The sequence below is a fragment of the Spermophilus citellus genome, assembly GCF_964194105.1.
Source record: "Spermophilus citellus genome assembly, chromosome: 15".
Lineage (NCBI taxonomy): Eukaryota > Metazoa > Chordata > Mammalia > Rodentia > Sciuridae > Spermophilus > Spermophilus citellus.
In genome coordinates this window covers 63,199,176-63,224,507 of record NC_138195.1, presented here as the reverse complement: position 1 = coordinate 63,224,507, position 25,332 = coordinate 63,199,176, and the positions used below count along the sequence as shown (strand labels likewise).

General features: G+C 33.5%; 1 protein-coding gene across 11 annotated transcripts in view; it reads right to left on the bottom strand.

Annotated features, from left to right (window-relative positions):
- EXOC6 (exocyst complex component 6) overlaps window positions 1-25,332 on the bottom strand; it is a 223,468-nt gene that overhangs the window by 52,648 nt on the left and 145,488 nt on the right. For 6 of the 11 annotated variants that reach the window (XM_081268555.1, XM_081268556.1, XM_081268552.1 and 3 more), the window contains 2 exons: window positions 17,488-17,667; window positions 8,235-8,261 (listed from right to left, as the gene is read on the bottom strand). In XM_081268555.1, the coding sequence (XP_081124681.1) occupies window positions 8,235-8,261; window positions 17,488-17,667 (207 nt within the window). The remainder of the gene's footprint in view (window positions 1-8,234; window positions 8,262-17,487; window positions 17,668-25,332) is intronic. The other 5 variants (XM_081268557.1, XM_081268560.1, XM_081268562.1 and 2 more) reach the window with 1 other exon arrangement.

Below are 25,332 nucleotides of genomic sequence, written 5' to 3'. Positions count from 1 at the left end.
GTTAGAGTACAGATAAAGTTATTCCATAAAATGGTAGAAATAGGTAATGAAAATTCATATTTAAGTTACATATAATGATAAAATCTTAACATTAATTTTTTTGATTAGGCATATTAAATACAGGCTTATTGTTCTCAAAGAAGTTTAAAATATTTATAAAATATTTTATAACTTTTTCAAATGAAATAAATTCTTCGTTACTAGAGATCAAAATTTAAGTTAATAATATCAAAGGTTCAGATTCTTTCCATTTAAAAAATTATGTTCTATAAGATTACATACTTTTAAAGTGCCTACTTTCTAACAATAGAAAGTGTACATATATTCTTAGATTTCATCTACTACTTAATTTTATTTATTTATTTATTTATTTGAGAGAGAGAGAGAGAGAGAGAGAGAGAGAGAGAGAGAGAGAGAGAGAATTATTTGTTTATTTTTTTAGTTTTCGGAGGACACAACATCTTTGTTTGTATGTGGTGCTGAGGATCGAACCAGGGCCGCACGCATGCCAGGCGAGCGCGCTACAGCTTAAGCCACATCCCCAGCCCCTACTACTTACTTTTAGATAGAAAAATTCTAATCTCTCCAAAATTTGCACACCTAAAAAATATATTTGACAATTTATTTTTGATGCGTATGGCCCTGCACATACTTTGATATAATTAAACACCACTCTTTGAATAATATTACTGCTGTTATTGTTGAAGCTTTTAATAATTTTATAAGACAAGAACAATCTAACAATTTTTATAATTATCTTTAAAAACTATCCCTTTTTATTAGAGATGACCTGGTTTTTAACCTGATAACAAAAAAGCCCAAATAATATATGACTGAAAAAAACACTGCACATTTAATAAATTTTAAGCACCTAGAAATTTCTCTTGCCCTCATCTGAAAAATTAATTGCAACTATTAACATTTTTCTCTCTCTTTTTTTTTAATTTTTTTTTATTGGTTGTTCACAACATTACAAAGCTCTTGACATATCATACTTCATACATTAGATTGACATTTTTCTCTTTAACAACACAAAATTCAATAAATAAGTTAAAACACCTGCTTAAGTTTTAAGTGTAACTATGTTTTCATGTTCTAACATTTTGTTGAAAAACAACTTGCAAAGAGAGAAAACCCTTAGACAAACTTCTTATATTTCAAAGGCACTTGTAAAAGAGAATCTGCTGACATAGTAGATCCTTTTTGCATTACCCAAAAGCTTTTCTTCTAAGAACAATTGTGGTAAAGAGACATTTGGCTCCTAGGAAATTCCCAAAGGGTCAACCATATGCATCCTTCCATGCACCTTCACAGTGCTGCTTTCTAGATTCATGTCTCAAAAGCAGCTTTCATCATTTACTTGTGTGTCAGTCAATATGATTTATGGACTGCATTCAACAAAGTCAAAGCATATAGAATGAGAAATATGACTACAATCTGCTAATTTGTTTTGTATTGAGCCATTTAAGAGTCAAAGACCTGATGTCAGACTGAGACCAGCAACACAATTAACCAGCCGGTGACAGATTCATCCATCCTCCCTGCCAGGCTGTGCCAATCAAAGACAGCATGAGGTGACATTTGGTGAAATCAGTAAGAAAACTCATTCTCTAAGTAACCTATGTGAGACCTTGATTGACACTTTTTGAATTTAGTTTGTGGAACACAGCCACTCTTTACTCAATAGTTCCTCACTGCAAGCTGTGAAATAAGGCTTTTAATGCCAATCACAGTAACAATAAACCACTAACCATCAACCTCAGTCTAGAATCAAGAAAACAAATGTTTGTATGTCAAGCCAAATTTCCCAAATAATTTACTATTACAGGTTAAGCTAAATATTGTTTCCTTTGAAATATTATAATATAACATGGTAATAAAAATACATGTTTTATAAGATTATGGTTCAAATTGTTTGGGTTTCAAAGAAATGTTTTCATAGATCTACTCTAATAGTGGGAGAAATGTTGAAAATTTATAAATAATTGGCACTTTGACTTTTCATTTGTAGTTTTGTCTCACCATTCTCTTATTTCAAAGATCTAATTTTTTTTAAAAGGATTGATTCCAACAGTAATTATTTAAAAGCATTTTTCAAGTCTGTTTCATTCTTTCAAGAACATCTCATATAAAAATATGCTCCTGATATCACAACCACCTTCCTGTATTGGTTTACTCTTCCTTAATGATCCCAGATGAGTCAAATTCCTTTTATTTATAATCACCACAAAAACCAACTCTGCACAATAAACTACTCTTTTTATTTAAGTAAAAAAAGAAAAATATAGATACAAATATACTATGCATAATGTTATTTTTTAAATTGATAACAGGTTTTGTTTCAAAAGGTTACATAACCCTTGACAGAAAAAAAAATCATGGTGGATTTAAATATTACACCTAAAACTAGAAAGTGAATTTATTAATTCTGATCCTACCTTTTAAATTATTTAAATTAAAGCAGTAAATTGATGTTATGCATAAACTTACTGCCTCTCCGTTTGCTATATAAATTTCAGTTAGCAGACTATGAAATAGTCTTTCCAGAGGCAAAAGGGGAAGAGAACTATTTTTTTTCTTATGTATTTATTTTTGTTTTATTTTTATGTGGTGCTGAGGATCAAACGTAGGGCTTCATGTGTGCGAAGCAAGCACTCTACCACTGAGCTACAACCCTAGCCCGGAGAAGAGAATTATTTTGATGGATTCTTTAGTCTCCTAAAGAGCCACAATGTATATAGCCTTTTAAAATACACAGACTGAAAGAATAAGGTCTTTCACCAAATGTGGAGTAAATACTAAAATTAGAAATAAAAAATTCTTAATGCAAATTTAAAATGGTGAACCTAGGTGAAAAGTAGATATTTTAATTTAAAAATCTATTATTTTCCTTCTGTTTCACACAAGAACTACTAATCAAAAGTCTTACTATATGAAACTACATCTTAGCACAGAGGTGGAAGCCTGCAATCCCAGTTATTAGGGAAGTTGAAGCAGGAGTATCACAAGTTCAAGGCCAGCATGGCAAAAAGTTGGTGAGACCCCGTCTCAAAAAATAAAAGGCTGGGGATATAGCCCAGTGGTAGAGCACCCTTGGTTCAATTCCCAGCACAACAACAACAACAACAACAGAGAGAGAGAGAGAGAGAGAGAGAGAGAGAAAACTACATACTACATCTTACTCAAATATAAAAATACTATAAAATCAGAAAAACTAAAACATTAGCATAGAATGTGGAATTTTCCCAAGATGATTTCACAAATGCACAAGGATTCCTTTAGATTTTGATCCATTTTCTTATTTCCTACACTATATACAATAGTTAAATGTGTAAAATTCTCAATAAAACAGAATGGGTGAGATATAAGTTTAAATATGAAGATGAATTTCTTTAGTGAGTTTTAATAATTGCTTTAATACTACTATGAAGACAGATTTTTAAGGTTATGCCAAAGAATTCTTAGGTCTATAAAAATATACTGATTCTAAACACACTCAACATTCTCTAAAATATTTCTTTTACATTTCTCTATTTCTCTTATACTTGCTTTTTGTCATCATCTAACCACTTCCATCCCTGAAAAAACTAGCTAACACCTTAGTTAGCCACAATTCTATAGTCAACTAGGAATTCCCATTCTCCCCTCTTAGGTTTTTCCACTCTCCTTCTAACAATTCCCAATCATAAGGATGCCAGACAGTAACATAAATGCTTATTCTTGGGACACATGCATATGTGCAAACACACACACACTGGGAGGGGCAGGAAGACAGAATAGAACATGATTATCTTAAAGTTGAAACAAAATTGTTTCCCAAAGTAAGAAAACTTCAAGACTACCAGTAATACATGGCAAAATTCTATTTCCCTCAAAACTTCCTTATCCCAATCACAGGGCTTATCAAATTTTGGCAGTCTTTGTTTTTAAACTATCTTTTGAACATGGACTTAGATGGCATGCAGTATCCACATTTTAGCTTTCTAACAAGTATCATTGCTGCTGTCTGTCATGGTAGTCTCAGGTTATCCTAACTTTAGTAGGAAGAAAGAGAACGCAAGGACAAGCAGAACAGTAAAGGTCTAGAAAGTTACAAGGTTTTGAAGAAATGCCTCTGCTTCCACACTACTCATTATTGGGCTGTTATGTTTATTTTTAAATAAGGAAGTGACGCAACATTAATGCCCAATCACTGTTCTCATTTGGCAAACATAAGAAAAGCAAGAAAGATAAAGATGTGCTTAATTTTCCCTGTGGCTGACAATACTACAATGTAGTACAGCCAATTTACAGAATTCAGTTTGAAAAACTGAAGCATTCCAAGAATCGTTAAAATAGTAACTCTGTAATAGCAGACCCACAACCTTATTCCTTTACATAAGCATATAGCTCTGAGTGCCAAGACCATTAATAATGAAAATATTTCACAACCCTAGTAAAACTTAAAATTTCCAAAGAAACTGCCATAATACTAAGAGATTAGATAATATAGGTGGTTTCCAAGTATCATTAGTAAACCGGACAAGTGTCACCACCAAAAGCCTACCAGTTATCTCTTACTAATGCATGCATGTTTGTGGTTAATACGTTATAAACACAGCCATAATTAAAGACATAGCACAGAGGAAACCTTAGTTATTCAAGGATTTATATTTCAGTGCCAACCTTTTAAGGATGATTCTGAGAGTCTAGGACTAATAGGGCATCATTTATTTAGGTACACATTAGAATAGCATGTTCTGTGAAATAAGTATGATGGGATAAAAATCATTCAAAGGATGACTGCAGTCAAACCAACTTCCCCATCTCTATGTGGCTTTGCTGTCTTGGCATGGATGAAATAACTCTCATTAAGGTCTTTGGTTTTCAATTATATTTCATAGCATTTTTCTGAAAAAAAAAATTATATAGCATAGTAGTATCCTCAAATTTGAGGATTCTCAAAGCTCAGGCATGTACTTATCCTGAATAACAAGGACTTGTGAATAGGTAATTCTGTTAAGAATAAGTCTTTACAGACAACTACAGCAGATCTTTGCCAATCGCTCCTCTTTTGCTTCTAAGGATTTTAACCTTGGGGCTGGGGTTGTAGCTCAGGGTAGAGCACTTGCCTAGCACATGTGAGGCACTGGGTTCAATCCTCAGCACCACATAAACAAACAAACAAACAAACAAATAAATAAACAAATAATTTAAAAAAGAATAAGAAAGGAATATGCTCTTTAAAAATATTTTAACCTCAATACTACCATCTATCACATTGATTTCCATAAAAGATAGAAAGACTTAAAACATGACAGCTTTCTTACAACAACTAAAGTCTCCTGGATGAAAGTAAATGATTAAAAGGTGGTTTCCCACAGTCTGAACCTTCCTCCTCATATGTAATATTAGCCTGAACATACTACTTTGGTGGGACTTTACTCTGCAAAGCCTAATCTCTTTAACTTGTTGAATTTTAGTACCTTGCATAAGTTTTTTCTAAGTGTATATCCACATGTTGTATTTTCTTTTATCTCTATCTGACCTGCAAACGTCCTGTAAATGTATTGAGGTTGTTCTCCCCTCCCATTAGCTCTGCCCTTCCTTTCTCCATTATTGTTCCCTCTTTACAGGAGAGGGAAAGAAGAAACAAAGGCAAACAGAAGGAAAAATGGACTCTTTATGGCCTCACCAGATCTTGACTTGCACAGGAAACGTCTGACTCTAATATCTTTCTCTACCACCTACTTTCTTTTTCCTTAGAGATCTAACCTCCCTTTTGATTTTTCTGCTCACAATAAAAGGTAATTTCAATTTAAACAATCTGTTACCCACATATTTTAGTCCCTTTTCTTATTCCCCATTTGAACTTTTGCCCCTTAACTTAAAGAGGAAAAAAATCTTTCTTTTCTTTCTATTGTGGAATACAGATTAAAGGGAAAGATATTATTTGAATCCCTAGAAATTTGCCACTCCTTTCTGCAAAAAAACCTTAATTTTCTAAACATAAACCTCTGTTGTTATCAGGAAGTAAAGTGGCCGGATGCTACTCTTTAATTTGTTTTTTAATATTGAATCTTCCTATTCAAAATGGTACTTTGCTCATAAAGCCTGAACCAATGATCTAGTCTATTTTCATCTTTAGCTCTGTCAAAGAGTGAAGTTATAAGATATTACATACAGTGCATATACATATAGTCTATAGATTGAAAAGAGTCCATTATAATTATTTCTATTTATATCCCTCTTATCTGTCACAGGTCAGGTCTGAAGTCCTATCCTAATTCACAGATTTCCTACTAAAACTCTCATAGTGTTCCCTTCTAAAATTACTTCTAATACTACTATTATTTCCAACTGAGCCTTCACCAAAAGCAATTCAAAATATTGTTTTTTACAGTGTTTAACAGCAGGGAAGTATTTAAGTATGCTATGCTATATATACAAACAATACTTACAAGTTATTAAATAAATCTCTCACCAAGATTAGTCAGCATTTAACTGAGATGCCTACTTAATAAATGTCTAAAAGTATTAAAGTTATAAAAGTATGCTCACTTTTGACTAAGAGGCAATTTTGTTTTGCAATTAACTTCCTATACTGAAAAATCACCTGTTTTAAAGCATTAAGAAAAACCTTCATAAAAACATAAATTCTACTTCACATAAAAGGCTTTGACCGTTTTCGACCTTTTCATATACTTTCTGTCTCAAAAATCTTTAGCTTTATCTAATGCAATGATTATACTGTCAATGGTTGGTTTTTGTTGATGTTTTGTGTACTTGGAATTAACTCATTATAACAGTATGAAAATAGATAGCAAAACATGTCATAGAAATGCCTAATTTATATCCATAGAAAGAACTATTCTACATAAATAACTTTCAAAACACTGGACATTCAAGTACCAAACTTTAAAAATTTCTAATTAAAATTTATATAGAACAATCCCCTACCCTCTAAAATCAAAGACAATAAACAATTTGAATTTGGGGACAAAGGGTCAGTCTCACTTATGAACACCATTTTTGCTTTCTGAATATATAAATGGTTTATCGGTAGGAAATATGTTAGCAAATTTAATATGTCTTTTATACTTTTTGCTAGCCTCTGGAATTTTTATTTGATTAAACAATCAAGAGCCCCAGAAGTTTTTGAACAGGGAAATAGATTAAACTGTACTTTAGAAAGAATTATCTGACATTGGTGTATAGGATGGACTGAAGTAAGGAGAGACTGTTGGAAGAGATCAATCCAAAGACAATTACAATAATCAAAATTTGAACTTCAATAATAGGAATAAGAACAGAAAAAGAAGGATACAAATTAGGAACATTTACATTTCAAATGCTAGTTGAGATTTTTTCCCCCAAGAATTTTCAATATTTATACATCTTGAAAATATTTAATTACCTCTTAATCTGGTTGTCAAGAGTTCAAAATTGTATGTTGAAAAGACAAATAGAGAAAAAAATATGATAAAGCTATTTTAAAAAGAGAATTGCTTGGGCTGGGGATGTGGCTCAAGCGGTAGCGTGCTCACCTGGCATGCGTGGGGCGCTGGGTTCGATCCTCAGCACCACATAAAAATAAAATAAAGATGTTGTGTCCACCGAAAACTAAAAAATAAATATTAAGAAATGCCCCCCTCTCTAAAAAAAAAAGAGAGAGAGAGAATTGCTAAGGCAATTCAGGAAAGCAATATTGGGCTGAATTGAGAAAAATTTGTACTGGGTCATGAATCACATTGGCTCACAATGGGTCATGTACTAGGTTAAATTTCTACAAGTTTGGCTAATAGAGTTGCAGAGAAACTCAGAAAAGGCATAAATTGTCTTAGAAGTGACTAATAATAACAATATTTTTTAAGACTGTATTTTATGCCAGGCACTGTTCTAAACATTTTATGTATACTATTTCACGTAAGCCTCACAAAAATCTTTGGGGTATATATTCCCACTGACATGATTTCACAGATCAGGAAAGACCACAGAGAGGTTTCCAAAAGCACAGCACTCCCCACAGATATGCCTTCAATATTAACTTTCATAATCAAATCACAGAGAATTCTATTTCATCAAAACAACTAATATTACCTTCAAACTTATGTTTCTACAAAACTACAAATATATCAAAGTCACTGCCAAAATAATTAGAAGTTAATTTAAATACATAAGCAGAGAAAAATAAGCCTGTAGGAAGTTCATTATTTTCTAATGTTATGTGCTAGCTTTAGTTTGCATCTACTTACCGACATGGCTGCATAATCATTGTTGGTCTGAGGAGGAAGTCAGCAAGGAAATCAAATAAAAAAGGAAAATGTATTCTAATAACAGCAGAAACAGTGTTTAAAGCACCAAAAGAAAATATATTATACAACAAGCAAGTTAGTTCTACAAATGTTACTCTCATTTAAAGGTATTAATTTATCACATATATTATCAACTTATTTTGGAGATTGATGTGAGTTTTTATGTTCACATTAATCAGATAAATCTTCCTCCAAACTTTTGTCTATTTAATCAAGTTATCTAGTCAGCGTTAAATTACAAGGATGTTAGCAAATTACTAAATGTCAGCTGTGTGGAAAATTTAGAAAACAACAGTTCTTCAACAGTGTTTTTTGCTATAAAGGAGTGGTTCTCGAACTTCAAGGAAAAAAAGCATATTTGTAAGCTACAGAAATTTTAGTGCAGTTAAGTCTACACCAAGCAATGGTATCTGAATATTTAACAAGCATCTCCTCTCAGAGGTGATTTTAATATAGACAGAAATAAATGTCTACTTTTTCACAAATAACAGGAAATAATAGAGCATACATGATTTTGAAGCTACTTAGGATAAATCTTTTGTGTTCTCACATAATCTGTTAATATAACTTGAAATAAATTACTAAAGAAATGATGGCTAAGTTACCTTTTCAAAAAATTTTTTATAACTGTAGATGGACACAATACCTTTATTTACTTATTTTTTTATGTGGTGCTGAAGTTCGAACCCAGGGCCTCACATGGGCTAGGCAAGCGCTCTACCACTCAGCTGCAACCCCAGCCCTCACTAAGTTATTTTACAGCTAATTATTTACATGTATCCACTAGCAAATGAATAATAGTAAGCCAAAGTAAAACCAAATTTCTGGTCTCAATTTAAATGCAGATAAGCTCCTGTCAGAGTTCTATATTAACTATATATTTACTGGTTTATTCTTTAAAAATAGTAAGCATTAATAAAATATCAATATTAATTTAATATTCCTTAAAATAACAAGAATTAAATAAATTAAAATAAGTGTTAATTTTTAAAAAAATTATGTAATTTACTTTTCAAATTTCAATAACATGTAATATTTAAACACTTATTAAACTTTTTATGAAAAAGGTATTTACTCAGAAATATGAATCTAACCTAATTACATTAGGTCAAAGAAACTCAAAACTATTTATTAGTGGAAGTTGAACTTCTGGTATAGACTAGACTGAAAGTTCTCCTCCCAAAGGGAAGTTGTCCTTTTTACCAAATAAAATACACAATGAGTAAAAGAAAGACCACAGCAGAAACTCAACTAGTCAGGCTGATCAATCTAATTAACCCTGGTAAGCAGTGTGCTGACAGGTGTATTAGCCAAACAATTAATTCTTCTGGAAGACTGGACTTGATCCCAAATAATTACTAAGTCTTTTCTAGATTTAACTTCCAATAAATTTTGTATTGATTATTATAATTATCCCATCAACATAGTAATTTGTTCAACAATTCTTTGTAGACTCTTTCAAAGTGTATGTAAAGATGTCTTGGGAAATATATAAATGCCACAAAGTGAAGACAAAATTCAGTTAAAATTTAGAAACTTGTTGATAAAAGTCAGACAACAGCATTCAACATATGACTGCCATCTACATCATAGGATGTGTGATACTTTCATCATATTTCACATAATACCATTTTATATTAATTATATTAATAAATCAGATAAACATCATTCATTATCCTCTACATTTAAAAATTAATATCCAAATAAGAAAAACTAATTTATAAGAATATATGCGCAGTATATGGTTATATTTTCATTTAATAGGTAAACACTAAATGTATTCCTAATTGCTTGTGCCGCAATATAAAAAGTACAATACTTGTATTTTAAATACAATTCTTTCTGGTTACATAAAAAGAGGATGGGTTAAAGTCAATAATTCTACTAGACTATTAAAGGTTTCTGGAGTTTTCAGTCAAGTTAAAGGCCACTGGAACTCTTATACTTAACTCATAAATAAGTGTGAGCCAAAAAAATGAAGTGCAGGTATAAGAGTAAATGAAGTGCCAGAATCAGTAAGGCCACATTTAAGCTGGGACTTGACATTCATCTAAAGGGATGATGCTTAGAAACATACAATATTATATATAGGGACCTTTGAGGTAATCTAATCCAATCACTTAACTTCCAGGAGAAGGTAGCAGGTTGTTCAGAATCATATGACAGACTAAGTTAACTTGTTGGCTTCCTCCCCATCCTGAGATACAAGTGAAATAAAAAGCACAGAATGGCAAAGGACAAACTGCTCAACAACAAAGGAAATTAAGATGCATGGCTGGATTCATCAAGAGATTATTTCTGGAAGACAGAAGGCAGATGAAACAGAAAAAAAAAAGTCACTGACAGAGAACTAACTACAGTGGAGCTGCAAGCCAGCAGTACACTGAAGTCCAGAGTTAGAAGTATGAAAGGGAAGAGAAATGAGATGGAAACAAAGATTTCTGGAACAACTGTGCCAATGATCCCCCACCTACAGAGCACAGGCAATTTCCCTAATGAAAGAACTCTTCAGGAACCACTGAGGTTCCTGACTTAAGGGGAAGAGAAAGGGAAAAGGAGCAGGGGTAAGGGGAAGAAAGCGAAGGAAAGAAAGAAATGAAAATAAAGCAAAGAAAGGAAAGGAAAAAAAAAGGAAAAGTCCCTTTTATTTTGGCAAGGTGATAATGGAAACAAAGGAAGGAAATAATATATAATTTGTGGAGTCACTGCAAAATGGAAATGTGGGGACCCTTGTTCAAACATTAAGAATGTGCTGGGTGCACACCTTTAATGCCAGCCACTCAAGAGGCCAAGGCAGAAGGATCAACCCAGGACAAAGCATAGATTAGGTTGTGGTTGTCAAAATAATGTAAATATTAATAACTTCAATAAAGGTAAAAATAAAAGTATACTTATTGGAAAACAGTACCAGATGAAAGAAATGATGGCACGAAAGATAGGGAGGCTAATAGTATTACATTACATAGAAGAGAATTAAGATAGTGATCAAAGTAGAAAGAATTGAAAATCGAAATACAACTATTTTATATAAAACAATAAATAAAATATAAAAATCCATGGGAGGAAAAAGGGAAGGGGGGAGTTGCTACCTGTGCTTTATCCTGCATAGCAAGAAATCACTAGCTAGTCTCTATTTTTGTATTATGGTAACCACCAGAAGAAACAAAACCCAGTGATGAAAAATGGTAGTCTGGGAGAATGGCAGTGAGGATAGGAAAGGGCAAGGAGAGAAGCTGTTTTCCATTCCAGACTTTTCAGGACTACTGGGCTTACTTCCATTTAGCATATTAATCGGAATAAAAGTAAAATAAAACAAGAAAAACTTTATTTTCAGTTCTATGAAATAAAATGTATTAGTAAATTAATCCAGATGGTAAATGATCTGCCTGCTTTCACAATGCAATTAATTGGAAGAATCAAATCGAGGACCCAAATCTCAAAATATTAGTACAGTGCTACATCTTGAAAACATTTTTTAGGAGAGAATATTTTAACAGTTAAGATACTATCCATTTCTGCCTAAGTTATGTATCTTCATTTAATATTGTGTGTGTGTGTATATATGTTCATATATATATATATATATATATATATATATATATATATATATGCTTCTCAATTAAAGAGAGCATAATATGCTTAAAAATCATTAACAAATAAAAAAGGAAATTAAAACTTCAGTCCCATCAGATATCTACATTTAGTAAGAAAAGGGATTGCAGCCTTAAGCACAGAGAATTTACAAAGAATATCAAATTAGCACATCAATAGAACCCTAACAGCCTAAGGCAAACAAATCAAAAAAAGGGAAGCACCTTCAAAGGAAACTACTGAAAGAAAACACCTTGAAAGGGAACTAGATAGGAAATACAGCACTGCATTTAAAGACTAACAACAATTGTGACATATTTGCCTTAAAAGTTATTTCTACTGTAGTATTTTCATTTTATTTTTTAAAATATATATACATATTTTTAGTTGTAGACAGACACAATACCTTTATTTTATTTTTGTGTGGTGCTGAGGATTGAACCCAGTGCCCAAGCATGTCAGGCAAGTGCTCTACCACTGAGCCACAGCCCCAATCCCATATTTTCAATTTATTGTTGAGCAACACTATGTTTTACTTTTTGAGTTAAGTTTTTTGTTTGTTTGTTTTACAGTGTGATTTTTAAAGTTAAGCTGTATTTAGAGGTGTGCTAGTTAATTTTTAACAATGATTCTCTGGAGGAAAAAAAAACTTGTTTTGTATCATTTGCTGGTTACAATGGTCTAAATACTCCTACCATGACTACCAGTGTAATGTAACTGAATACACAGTTGGGAAGAGGTATGCTCAATATCAATTTCCCAGTATGATCTTGAGGTCACTTTCTCTCAGTAGGAAGGCATCTCTAATCTTAGAGTACAAGCTATTGGGAGGAATCATTTGATTAAAAGATATTGCTGTGAACAGTTTTTCAGACATTTATTCTCTAAAGTGAGAAACACCTATAACCATATAGTGATTTTCTTGAAAAACTTCCAATTATATTTACATTTGATTAGAGAATTACATGCCAAAGGTAAAGTCATTTCTAAAAATGTCTTTTTTAGGGGCTGGGACTGTGGCTCACTGATAGTACATTTGCCTGGCATGTGTGAGGCACTGGGTTTGATTCTCAGCACCGCATATAAAAAAATAAAATAAAAGTCTATCAACAATTAAATTTTTTTTAAAAAAATGTATTTTTAAAAAACTGTCCACGCCACTTTCATTAATGCAGGAAAAAAAAGTTAAATATATTTGAAAGCAAAAGGAAAAGATCTTTATGGGAAGAAAACATTGAAAAGACAAATAGAAATCAGATATATCTACAAATCTTACACCTCTAGAGTAAGTAAAGAAGCAGAAAAGATTACATTATGGTTAAAAGTAAAACAATGGAAAGTTCTTAAAAAGGAAGAAATATGAGCAAACTGATCATTTGAGAGCTTCCATTTATTTCTACTATAGAAGATAATTATTTGTTAGTAACATTTGAATAATTGGGACCCTTTTGTTAATAAATATTTGTGATGAAATTAAAAACTATCATTTATATATATCCCTTAGTGGTTGTAAATCAATAAATTATCTTTATTAAAGCAAACTCATGAATAACATTTATGAAGGAAGGAAATGTTAACTCTTCTTTCCAGAAATAGACCAGTTCTGGGGTCTTGAAGCAGTAGTTGGAGTAAAATGTTACTGAGTTCCATTGGCAGGCATGGAGAGTGCCTAGATGTACAAGTGGCTCAAAAATTTCTTTAATTTATATTCGTGTTAACAGTAAGTAAATGTTTAATGCTTTTTAAAAATTTCCTTAGTATAACATTTCCTGGCTTATATAAAATCTTATAATACAAAAAAGTTTGCTTATAAATTAGTTTAAAAAATACATGTCATAAATGCATAGGAAAAATCAACTGGCAGAATACAGGCTAAAATAAAAACACTAATCATCCCTTGACAAAATTAATTTTTTGTTGTCTTTCTTCTGTATTTTCTAACTGTCAGGGAAAGTTTATAAAAAAAGAAGAGTCATTTACACATTTTGAAATAGTAAAACTTGTTTATTTCAAGGGCACTGATACAGGGAAAAAGTAATTTTTATTTCACATATTAACTAAACCTTAAAAACATTTATTAATAGTGCCTACTTCACGCCAAGCACCCTGTCAGGCAATGTTTTTACAAGGCATTTTAATTCATCCTATAATAGTCCTATGGAGAATGAGTGGATTATATATTATACATATAGATTTTCCACAAATATATATTTTTTCCACAGTCCAAAATATATTATTATATTTTCCACAGTCCACAAATAATCTGAAACTAATATATATTATATATACATTATATTTTGTGGAAGGGAAGAGGCACAGAAAGGTTACATAAGTTGCCAGGATCCTATAGCTAGCAAATTATAAATTAAGGTTCAAATTCAATCATCCTAACTCCAGAGCCTATCCTGTGAATATCGTCACTTTAGCACCTAAGCCTGTAGGAACTATAAAAGATTAATGAGTTTAATTCTAAATGAGCCATGAAAAAGGCAAGTTTCCTTAAGGCAGAAAACATAGTTAGCAGGGAAGCTTAATACTTTGAGTAATGGAAAAATAACTGTGATTACTACAAATACTGACTATTTCAATTTCTGTTAATTCTTCTGGCCAGAAAAGAGCTTGTCTTATCTGCTGGAGCACAATGAAATGAAGAGGAATAGCTAATTAAATATGGAGACAAAAAAGCTCTTTTATTTTTCCATTTCCTAAAAAGGTTTATACTCGCTCTTAAGAGAAACAAGTAAGAGATATCCATTCTCTCACTCATTTAACCCTGGAGAGAAAATAAAAAGTGGACATAACTGGTAGTTCTCCAAATCCTACAGCTTTCTACTGCTACCATTATTTGAAAATGACAGAGTTCTTTCCCTAGGCTCCATCAAAACCATGATTATCTACTAACTTCTACTGTTCTCAGATCTTGTAAGCAGAGAACAAAACTCTGTTAGATAATTGTAACTTTTCTGGAATCAATGAAACTTTTCACTGGGCAATGTGGTCGCCAATTGTACACAATGACAGTCTTTGATAAAGAAAACATTATTTTGCAACAGTGATAGAAATGACAAAAAAAATCTAAATATTCAGTAAAGTTACAGGTGGAGATTTTAAACAGAACATGTTCAATTTTGTGTCTTCTCAGAGTTGCAGGGGAAGTAAGAGCCACTTTCTTTTATTGCAGAAAATCTACTTCCATGTCCCATTTTTTTGCTCTTTTGGCCAATATTAGCACTGTTTGAAAGAGTCACTAGTTTCACAGCTTCCACTGACTAACTCACCCCATTTTTCAGGAACATTGCTAAAACCAAAGATAGGGCATGAGTCTAAAATTAGACACATTATTTAACCTCCTATATCTATAAATAGGATAACTAGTTCTGCTTGCTGCCTGAATTGGGACTAGATGTGATAAATAAATATATTCTGAAGCTTCTTTGAGGGTTGAAGAACTTTGGAATTGGTCTCTCTATCTCAGTCCACAAATAATCTAAAACTAAGAAATCATTTTCAGCTTAAAATATTTAAAAATGATAGCTTACATAATGTCATATTTGGTTTAGATAAATTATGTATTTAGTAACTATGTCAATTTGCTTGAAAGAAAACAATCTAGTTTAATATTTTATATAATTTCGGAGTTTCAGGGAATACACTAAGCCACAATATAGTTGCTCTATTAATTATAATTAAAATTTATCACAGTCAATAACTTAATATTTTTGCTTAAAAATTCTTTTAGTTCATTCTTAAATAAGAACATACTATTGTGAGAACATTCTCTTAGCTGTGAATTGCTTGGTCATGTCCTAAATTTATTGTTGAATTTATCTGTCTACACTGTATAAAAATTTATTTTCTTTATAGAAAAACCCATGTAGATAAGATAAAAATTTTAAATGGCATATGAAAACTCACTTAAAATCAGACAAAATATCACAATGTATGAGGTAAGTGATTGAATCTAGTTAGACTAAGAGTCTGTTTCTCACAAAGTAATCAGTCTCTTTTGAGAAACTGGGATTTCCTCCAGGATATGAGCCTTCTAAAGTGAGGGATTTATCCCAAACATTTCTAACATATAATCTCTCTTAATTTTATCCCATGTATACATAAAATTCCTACCTATCACTTCTTACCAACTTGTGATGCAGATATTACAACATAAAAACACAATATATACATTTTGTATATATTTATCCTTGAAGATTGCTTTTGGCTAGAAGCATAGAGATTTATACTGACAAGGTGAATTCAAATCAACTCAATAATTATTTAGTGCATACTACAAGAAAAGCACTTCTTTAGAAATCAGTTGATGTAAAATTTAATTAACAATATTTACAGGTTTTTAAAATAAATTCAAGGACAGCAATTAGAAACAAAATATCATCCTCACGTAAGCACCTAAAATTTCTTTGACCAAGAGCCATGAATAAAATCTCTTTAAGATGTTCTTCTATTTATTTCTATAGAAACACCTTCCCTCAATTTCTCTAATTAGCTATTTGGAACAACTCCTGATGGGGAAAGAGGATAGGGTAAGGATAAGGAAAATACTTTTTTTCCCCCTCCATTTCAAACAAGGAAGAGGGTTGGTGGTAGTTAGCTAAGTTTTGAATTAAATAGTTTATTTTTTATGTTCAGCTACATCTTCTATCATATGATAAAAATGTTGATAAAATTTATTCCTATTTTATTTGTGTAAAACTACTGTATTTCTGTTTTCACAGTGGTTATATTATTTTCTAAATACACTTAATAATAAGAGCATGTTCATCCCACCCTTTGGCCTTTGTAGTCCTCATCTGGAGAATCCGGTGTTCAGCCTATTTACATCCAAATGTCCTTGCTCTAATTTTTTTTTTAATTGTTTCATCAACTGAAGTTCAAGATATACATGAACTAAGAACATGTACCAGGACAGAACATGCTTGTTTTACTTTTCATCTCTGGTATAAAAACTAGTCAGTGACTTCTTGGCCCTTTATAACTAGAAAAACCATTGATTATACTGATTTTTCCAAAAACTTCTACTAGTATTTATTTCTATTTAAGTCTACATTGTCAGTTTCAGGGTTTTGCTTTGGTTTTAGTGAAAATAAATTTTTTGGTTAGAAAGTAAAATAAATTAGAACCTCAAAAAACTGGCTAAGTTATGATGCCTTATAAACTGATTTATTAAAAGGACTAGACTAGACTGTTTTGGGTTTGGTGTTCTTTCTTTCTTTCTTTCTTTCTTTCTTTTTAAATTTTAATATTTATTTTTTAGTTTTCGGCGGACACAACAGCTTTGTTTGTATGTGGTGCTGAGGATCGAACCTGGGCTGCACGCACGCCAGGCTTGAGCCACATCCCCAGCCCCTCTTTCTTTCTTTTTTTTTTTTTTGCAGGTTGGAAATTGAACCCAGGGCCTCACACATGCTAGGCAAGTGTTCTATACTGAGCTACATGCTCAGTCCTTATAAACTGATTTATAATAATGGAAAAGAAATATACAATCTAGGAATTTTTTTAAACAAGTAAACCCAATCTAGAGTTAAATTCTAAAACATATTTCATAAGCAAACTTATACTACAATTTTTTAAAATTGTTTATACTTACAGGCAGATGAGTAAACACTTGAAAGATACTTCTCAAAAAATTAATAAGATCCATTAAATAACCACTAGCTCTTCCATCTGGTTCAGACATTGTCCAGTCATAATCAGCAAGCTGAACAAATTCATCAATTTTTTGATTGAGTTTGGTATATATTTCTCCTTCTGCAGCATGTCGAGCATCCTGACAAAACAAAATAATAGCAAAAAAGAAAAAATAAGAAACAATTACAGAAGCAGATAATAAAGCAAGTTTGCTTAAAATTATAAATTTTATCTTATACTTTTATTTGGTCTTTGGTCTAATATTTTAGTCATTTATTCAAAGCCCAGGAAAACTGTTAACTTCTTAATACTACTCTGTTTATTTGACTGAATATCACATATTTTCTTCTTTCTTTTTCAACCTGTCACCTGTTTTTTCTTTGTGTGACCAGATACTTTATGAGATATTAATTCCCAACTTATTCTCATAACTTTAAGAAGACCCTAAGGAAAAGCAGAAATGGGAAAACAAAAAAGTCAATAATGCAGAAGATCATGCGTTCCCACCGAGGAAAAGGAAGCTAGATTATCATAGAAAAAAATATGAAATATAGTTGCCTTTCAGTATCTCAGGAGTGAAAGTGGGGTTTATTCCTAAATGTCTCCCTTATTTTCCCCCATATGCAATTCCAAGGACACATAAGTCTCTTATATAAAATGGTATTTGCATATAACCCAGAGCATCTTCTCATATATTTTAAATCATCTCTAGATTACTTATAATACTTAAGGCAATGTAAACACTATGTAAATACTTGTTACACCATACAGTTTAGAAACAATGACAAGAAATGTCTGTACATGTACAGTACAGACAAAATTTTTTCCCTAGGTATTTTAGACCCAAGGTTGGCTGAACCCACAGATATGGACTCCATGGATACAGAGAACAAACTGTAATGCTTTGAGTTTAAAAGGTAGTAGAAGAAGTAGATGATTAATTTCTCTGAGGACAAAATAAATGATAGGCGTAACCTCACCAAAAATAGCAGAGAATGGATATCTAAACAGTCTTCAAAATTTTGGTTGGAATACCTTAAATTTTTAAAAAAAGTGTTGTGTACTCAAATGTGTTGCTAAGTGGGCCACATTCCAGAAAACAGCATATGTTAAGACATAAAACAAGCCTTAAAAGTACTGAAGGCACACCAATTATGTATGTTCTCTGGCCACAATGAAATGAAAAAAAAATTAATAAGAGAAAAAAAATTATAAAATTCACAAATATGTGACAGTAGCACTTTGGAGCTGGATTTAATTTTATTTAAGTAGCTAAGCACTATTTCTGAAAAAATGAATACCTATTTAAACTAATGCCTTGAGAGACCTAGTATCACTCACCATTATTAGTCACATTGTACATTTGAATACAATTTCACCTAATATACCATTTATATCATGTTTATGAGTAAGAACACTATAAAGACAATGGAATGGGTAAGATAGTTTCTAACATCAAGGATTTATAATGCAAGAAAAGATGCAACATAACCAAATGTGATTAATGAGACATTAAAAGTTTTGCAAACCATCCTTTTGTTTTGCAAAACAAAGGAGAAAATAATTAGTACATATTTGTCAGATAAAGCTTTGTGGAAGCAATGCTACTTGAGTCAGAACTTCAAAATTACAATCAGGATGGGCTTGGCATGTAGCTCAGTGGTAGAGTGCTTGCCTCACATGTGAGAGGTACTAGGTTCGATCCTCAGCACCACATAAAAATAAATAAATAAAATAAAGATATTGTGTCCACGTACAACTAAGAAAATATTTAAAAAACATAATGCTCAAAGGTATTTTTGGTTTGAGTGCCTTAAATTTTTTTTCTGAAGTGTATATGAGAAAGTAGCCGGGCGTGGTGGTATATGCCTGTAATCCCATAGCAAAAGCAAGGTACTAATAAGCAACTCAGTGAGATCCTGTCTCTAAATAAAATACAAAATAGGGCTGGGGATATGGCTCAGTGGTTGAGTGCCCCTGAGTTCAACCCCCAGTACCAAAAAGAAAAAAAGAGCATACAGGAAGTAAATATGAATGATCAAAATGTATAATCTTCATATTGTAACACTTTTTTGTTCCTAGTCCAATTTTCATACTGTCTAATCACTTACTACTCACTGCCACCCCCTGCTGAGGAAAACCAACTACCAGTAGATATCTTTCCATCTGCATGTTTAACTTCACAGTAGAACTGGAACAGGAATTCCAAGAAGGATTTTTCTTCTTTCTACTCAAAGATCTAATACCAATTTCACATAAACAATAAAAACCTTCAACAGTGCCTCTCCTCAGCTATAGAAGAAAGTAAAGATAAATACTACTTTAAATAAAAAAGGAATTTAAGATAAGTTAATGTTCATGGCATTAGCAGAAACCGTTATGAAGTACTACTAAATATGGTAGTAGCAAAATGAGATGACTCAAAATAGTTATTTATAGTAACTTACGCTTTTAGTCTCTCTTCATTAAAATTTCTAACCTTATTTCATAGAAATCTTGAGAAGCTAAAAACTAGTGTTTATCAATAATAATTTATCAGTCACTATATGTGCAGCACTCTGAGCAATGCAGGAATAAGTTATACAAAAATAAGTAAGTTCAATTGAGGCAGAAATTTGTACCTATTTTTGTTCAACAATGTATCCCCAGCACCTAGAACAGAACTTGATGTATGGTAGATAGCAGCTAAGTACTTATTAAATGAAAATGTTGAAGAAGTTTATAATCTATTTGGAATAGAAAAGAATCGCATGTAAAATATTCACAGAATGAATAAATAAATACGAACAAATCAGTATTGACTACATGTATAGTGAAAGTATAGCAAGAAAGGAGAGATCATTTAGGCTGGAAAAAAAGGTGTCATGGAAGAAAAGCTACCAGATGATATGCAAAAACAGGAACCTAGGGAGAAGTGTTTATATCAGTTGCTATTCCAGTTACTACTGCTGAATAATAAACTACCCCAGAACTTAATGGTTTGAAAAAAGCATTTTATTATGTTCTCAGGTTCTAGGGGTGGGAGATGATTTTACTCTATAATAGCTGGGATTCAGATGGAACAACTTGAGTCTGGGAATAAGATTCAACAATGAAGAGTTAGAATCATTCTGGAGGCCCCCCACTCATATGTCTGGCACCTGGTATAGGTAATTTCTCCATATGGCTTGGCTTCCTCATGAAATGGCAGCTCAGGGTCCATGCCCACATGCTTGGAGTAAAGCGGAAGTTACACTGCCTTTTATGTCCTAGCTTCAGATGTCTTACAATGCTTTCACTGTACTACTTGACTTGTGATCAAAGCAATCACAAGTCTACCCATATCAGGAAGGAGGGACATAGACCCCCCCCACACACACACACACACACTGCTCAATGAAAGAAGTGTTAAGAATTTGTGGCCATTTAAAAAATTGTCATCCTTGCTAATAATAAATAATGAAGAAATGGACCATAAAGTTTTCTTTGATGTACTTAAAGAATATGGGCCAGTATTTTAATTTACTTAACAGAAAAAGTGGAAAGGGATTTGAGAAAAATGGGAAGGGGTTTGCGTCCCACTATATCTTTACATCTTGCGCAAAATAACTTTTGTAGATCCTTGGATTATTATTATTTCAAAGGAAGTAACAATCATCCCTATCTCACAGGACATTATGCAAACTTCTATCATTAATTCAAAGTAACCGTACTAGGCACCTATCATTTAAAAACATGATTAGTTTCCTTACACCTACTAGTGTTAGGTAGCTAGTAATGGTCAATAAATGTATATTAAATGAACTGCATAAAGATGATTAACATATCAGCATTTCAAGCCTTCCAAATTGCCCAAGTTAACTTAACTTACAAAAGTTATTTGCATGTAGTGGAGAAAAAATGCATATTGAACATTCACAGAAAGATTTTTTTAAATGTGAAACACTAGCAACTAGCCAACGGGATCATAGATAATAAGTATTATCAATAGCAGTAATACACATCTCTCTTCAACTTCCCTAACAACATCAGGGAAAGGTAATTAAGATGACAAATGCTTATAACCTACAGAACTATACCATAACACATCTTAATACCACTTGTAAGTCAATTTCTTGAAGCCATATATTTAAAAAAATGCTCATTTATCATTTCCATTTTGCCCCAACATTCATTATTAGTCCTTTTTCATGACTCACTGTCTTTGTTGAATCTAAATGGATTAATACAGGTTACAACAGAAGTGAAGCTAAACAACAATTCCAAACACCACTCAGATAAAAGAGACCTAAAGCTCAGTGTTATATAATCATCCCATATTCAACATTTCTATTATAACGCAAAGAAAATTGAGAGACTGATTGTTTCTATCTTCTGTTACATTTCCTATATACATTCAGACTGTATTTATGATTTCTCTTGCTTTTCTGGGAAGCCTCTTATGTAGGCAAGAAAAGAAGATTCTTAACCAAAAAAAAATTATTTATTTATTTATTTATTTATTTATTTATTTATCTATCTATTATAATGCTAGGGATTGAACCTAGGACCTCACACATGCTAGCCAAGTGTTGTGCTGCTAACTATATCCCCCACCCCTAACAAAATTTAAGCCAGTTTCAAGAGACTCCTTTCCTCTAAATTTATGGATTTATAGCTTTTGATTTTTATAAAATGGAAATTCTTTAAAGACTCTAATTTAAATTCACTTTTAAAATCAATGGTATATTTAATACCCTCTTTTACCATACACAGTGTTATTAAAATAAATAAGGTATTAACTAATATTTTCCTGAATTTTTTAAAAGTAATATGGGACAACTAAAATGCTAACCAAAAATTGAAAGAGTGAGAAAATATCTACAAAATTTGAAGCCATGAGGAAAAACAAAACAGTTTTTTATCTGAAAAAAGAAAAATTATTAAAATGATGACAATAAAGTCATTCACATTATAGTTAAATGAAGTAATTATAATTTCGTGCTTTCTGGACTTCATGTTTCATGATAAAGTGATTCACAAAAAAGAAAAAAGAGCCCCCCTCCTGTCCCCTTCCCCTCCTCGCATCCCTCTTTCTTTTGGCCTTAGCATTCGACTCATCTCCTCCCTCTACCCCGCAACATCTTCTTTCTCCTTCCTCTCCCCCGTTTGTTGTTTGATGCTTCCCACTCTTTGAGGAAGAATGGTTGATTTGGAGAGCGAAGTGCCCCCTCTGCCTCCCAGGTACAGGTTTCGGGATTTGCTGCTCAAGGACCAAGGATGGTAAAACGACGACAGGATGGATGATGCCAAGGCCTGTTTTATTCTGAGCAGACGTTGTGAAGTAGATAGGACATCATCTGTGGATATAATAGCTTTATTTCATTTTTATGTGGTACTGAAGATCAACCCAAGTGCCTCACACAAGCAAGATGGCCGCTGCGTACGGGGGTTGCTGAAGTGCTGAGCCTGGTGCTCAGAGCAGCGGCTTTAATCGAAACTTTGCGCAGCTTGTTAGAGCTCCTTTCACCATTAATCTGTAGTGGACCACCCGGCCAAGCAGCAGAAAAAACAAAGAGATTGAAAAAGAGACGCTTGACTCCCGGACGCTTTCCTGCTCAGAGCCGCGTCCTCTTTCACTTCGCTCCCGGCAGAGAAGCTGAATGGGTAATCAGCAGTGGATTGTAAGTACCTGAGGCAAAGAAAGCTCAGTACACCCCGCCCTTTTTTTTTTTTTTTTTTTGAATATTGTCTATACAGGGAGAGTTAGTGGATTGGAATTGTTGGCGGGGCTGTAGTTTCAGGGCCGAAAATCCACTCCGCGGGAGCCGCCATTTGCTTTCTGCATGCTGTCTTGATGGCCCTGTCTACACGGTCCAGCTGCCACATCTAGAGACTGGAACTGGGCTGCAGGCCAAGCCCTGTCCTCTGAAGGCTGGACCACGGCCTCAAGTGCCTCGGTCGCCTGTTCCCTGCTGCACCTTGGGGTAGAGCCTGCTCTGGGGTCATTCGGCATCCCCCTGCGAGGAGACCCGTGCTCCGGAGGAGGGGGCTGGAGAGGCGCGGCGGCAGCCGCTTGGGCCCTGAGTGCTATGCACTGGTCCGAGAAGCAGCGGAGGCCGCGGCGGTGCTGCTAAGGTCGCGGACAAGCGCAGCGCCCAAGAGCGCGGCCCAGAGGTGGAGGCGACGGCAGCAGGGTTTCAGTTCTAGAAAACTGGACTGGAAACAGAAGCAGCAGTTTGTATAACCCCAAGATCTTGCTTATGCCAGGAAACTGTAAGGGTAACATGAATATCATTGAGGAGGTCTAACATGGCGGCAGGCGCGGAGAGATCAAGTCTCTGACCTCTTCAACTGCGCGGGCATAGGGAGCTGTAAATAATCTAAACCCTATTTGCTCAGGATCACTAGGCAATGCTGAGCTGACGTGGAGCTAGGGCGTACACTTTGGGCCCCTCAGAAAACACACACTGAGCACGAATTTGCTGCATTTAAGCCCCGGATCGCCTGCTTCTCGTGACTCAGCACTAACGATCCCGCTGAAATAACTAGTCGGCCCACCTGATCTCACAGAGGTAAAAGCCAACTGAGCACCATAGCCAGACCCAAGGAATCAGGAGTGACGTGGGACTAGCGGCGCAGAACCCCCGGCTATCGCTCCCACCAGGGCTGACAACAGAGGTCCCTTGCACCAGCTACCAGGGGAGTTGCTATCTGAGGGCAAACAAATTCGCTGGGGGTCCTCAGCCCCAAGCCCTACAAACCTAGGGTCCGAGGTAGGCAAACAGAAAGGGTGTGCCCAGGCATCCATGAAAACAGGGCTCCCAGGGGCAGCAGACCCGGCGTGTAGCCAGTAATGTGGTAAGCGTCACAGGTGAGTGGGGCCTGGATTGAGGAACCACAAGAGAAGGACCTAGGCACTCAGGACTGGAGACCCGCACAGTCTGGGAAGAAGACCTGAGGCACAGTGATTGGTTCCCACCTATCACGAGGAGAAGCCTGGCCCAGTGGGCATAGCTCCACCTACTGGAAGAGAAGTTAATCGAGCTCTATGACTGCATTTATTATTATTATTATTATTTTTTACTGATTATTATTAGTATTTTTTATTTATTTTTTTTTATTCTCACTTTTTGTAGTTGATGTTGTTGTTGTTCTTTAACTTTCTTATTAATGGTTTCAATTTTTTAAAATTCTTTTTATTCTATTATTATTATTATTATTTAAATTTCAATTTCCATTTTTTATTATCATTATAATTTTTGTTTGTTTGTTTTAAATTTTTATTTTTTCGTTTTTTCTTTCTTTCTTTTCACTTTCTTTTCTTTTGTCTTTTCATTTCTTTTCAATTTTCTTATTCCCCCTCTCTTGAATTCCACCTGCCTACACACACTCTCTTTAGTCACTTCTTCCCTTCCCTTCTAATACCTCTCCTCCCAAGCATCAAATAAATTTATAAGAGTAAACAGTAACTCAGCAGTCAAACAGAACAAGAAGTATCATGAGCATAAAAAAGCAAGGAAGAAAAGGACTACAAACAATGAAAGACAGCCTAAATATTCAGGAGGACCTGGAGTCATCAGAAAAATGGCCATATAAAGAACTCAAGGAAAACCTTAGACAGATGGAAAGGAACCTTAAAGATCACATTGAAAATGAATTACATAAACAGATAAAAGAAGAAGTTAAGCATCTTTATCAGAGAATAGAGATTATTTAAAAAATCAAACAATAATTCTAGAAATGAAGGAAACGATAAACCAAATTAAAAACTCAATCGAGAGTATCACTAACAGAGTGGAGCAAGTAGAAGCCAGATAATGAAGACAAAATATATCATCTTGAA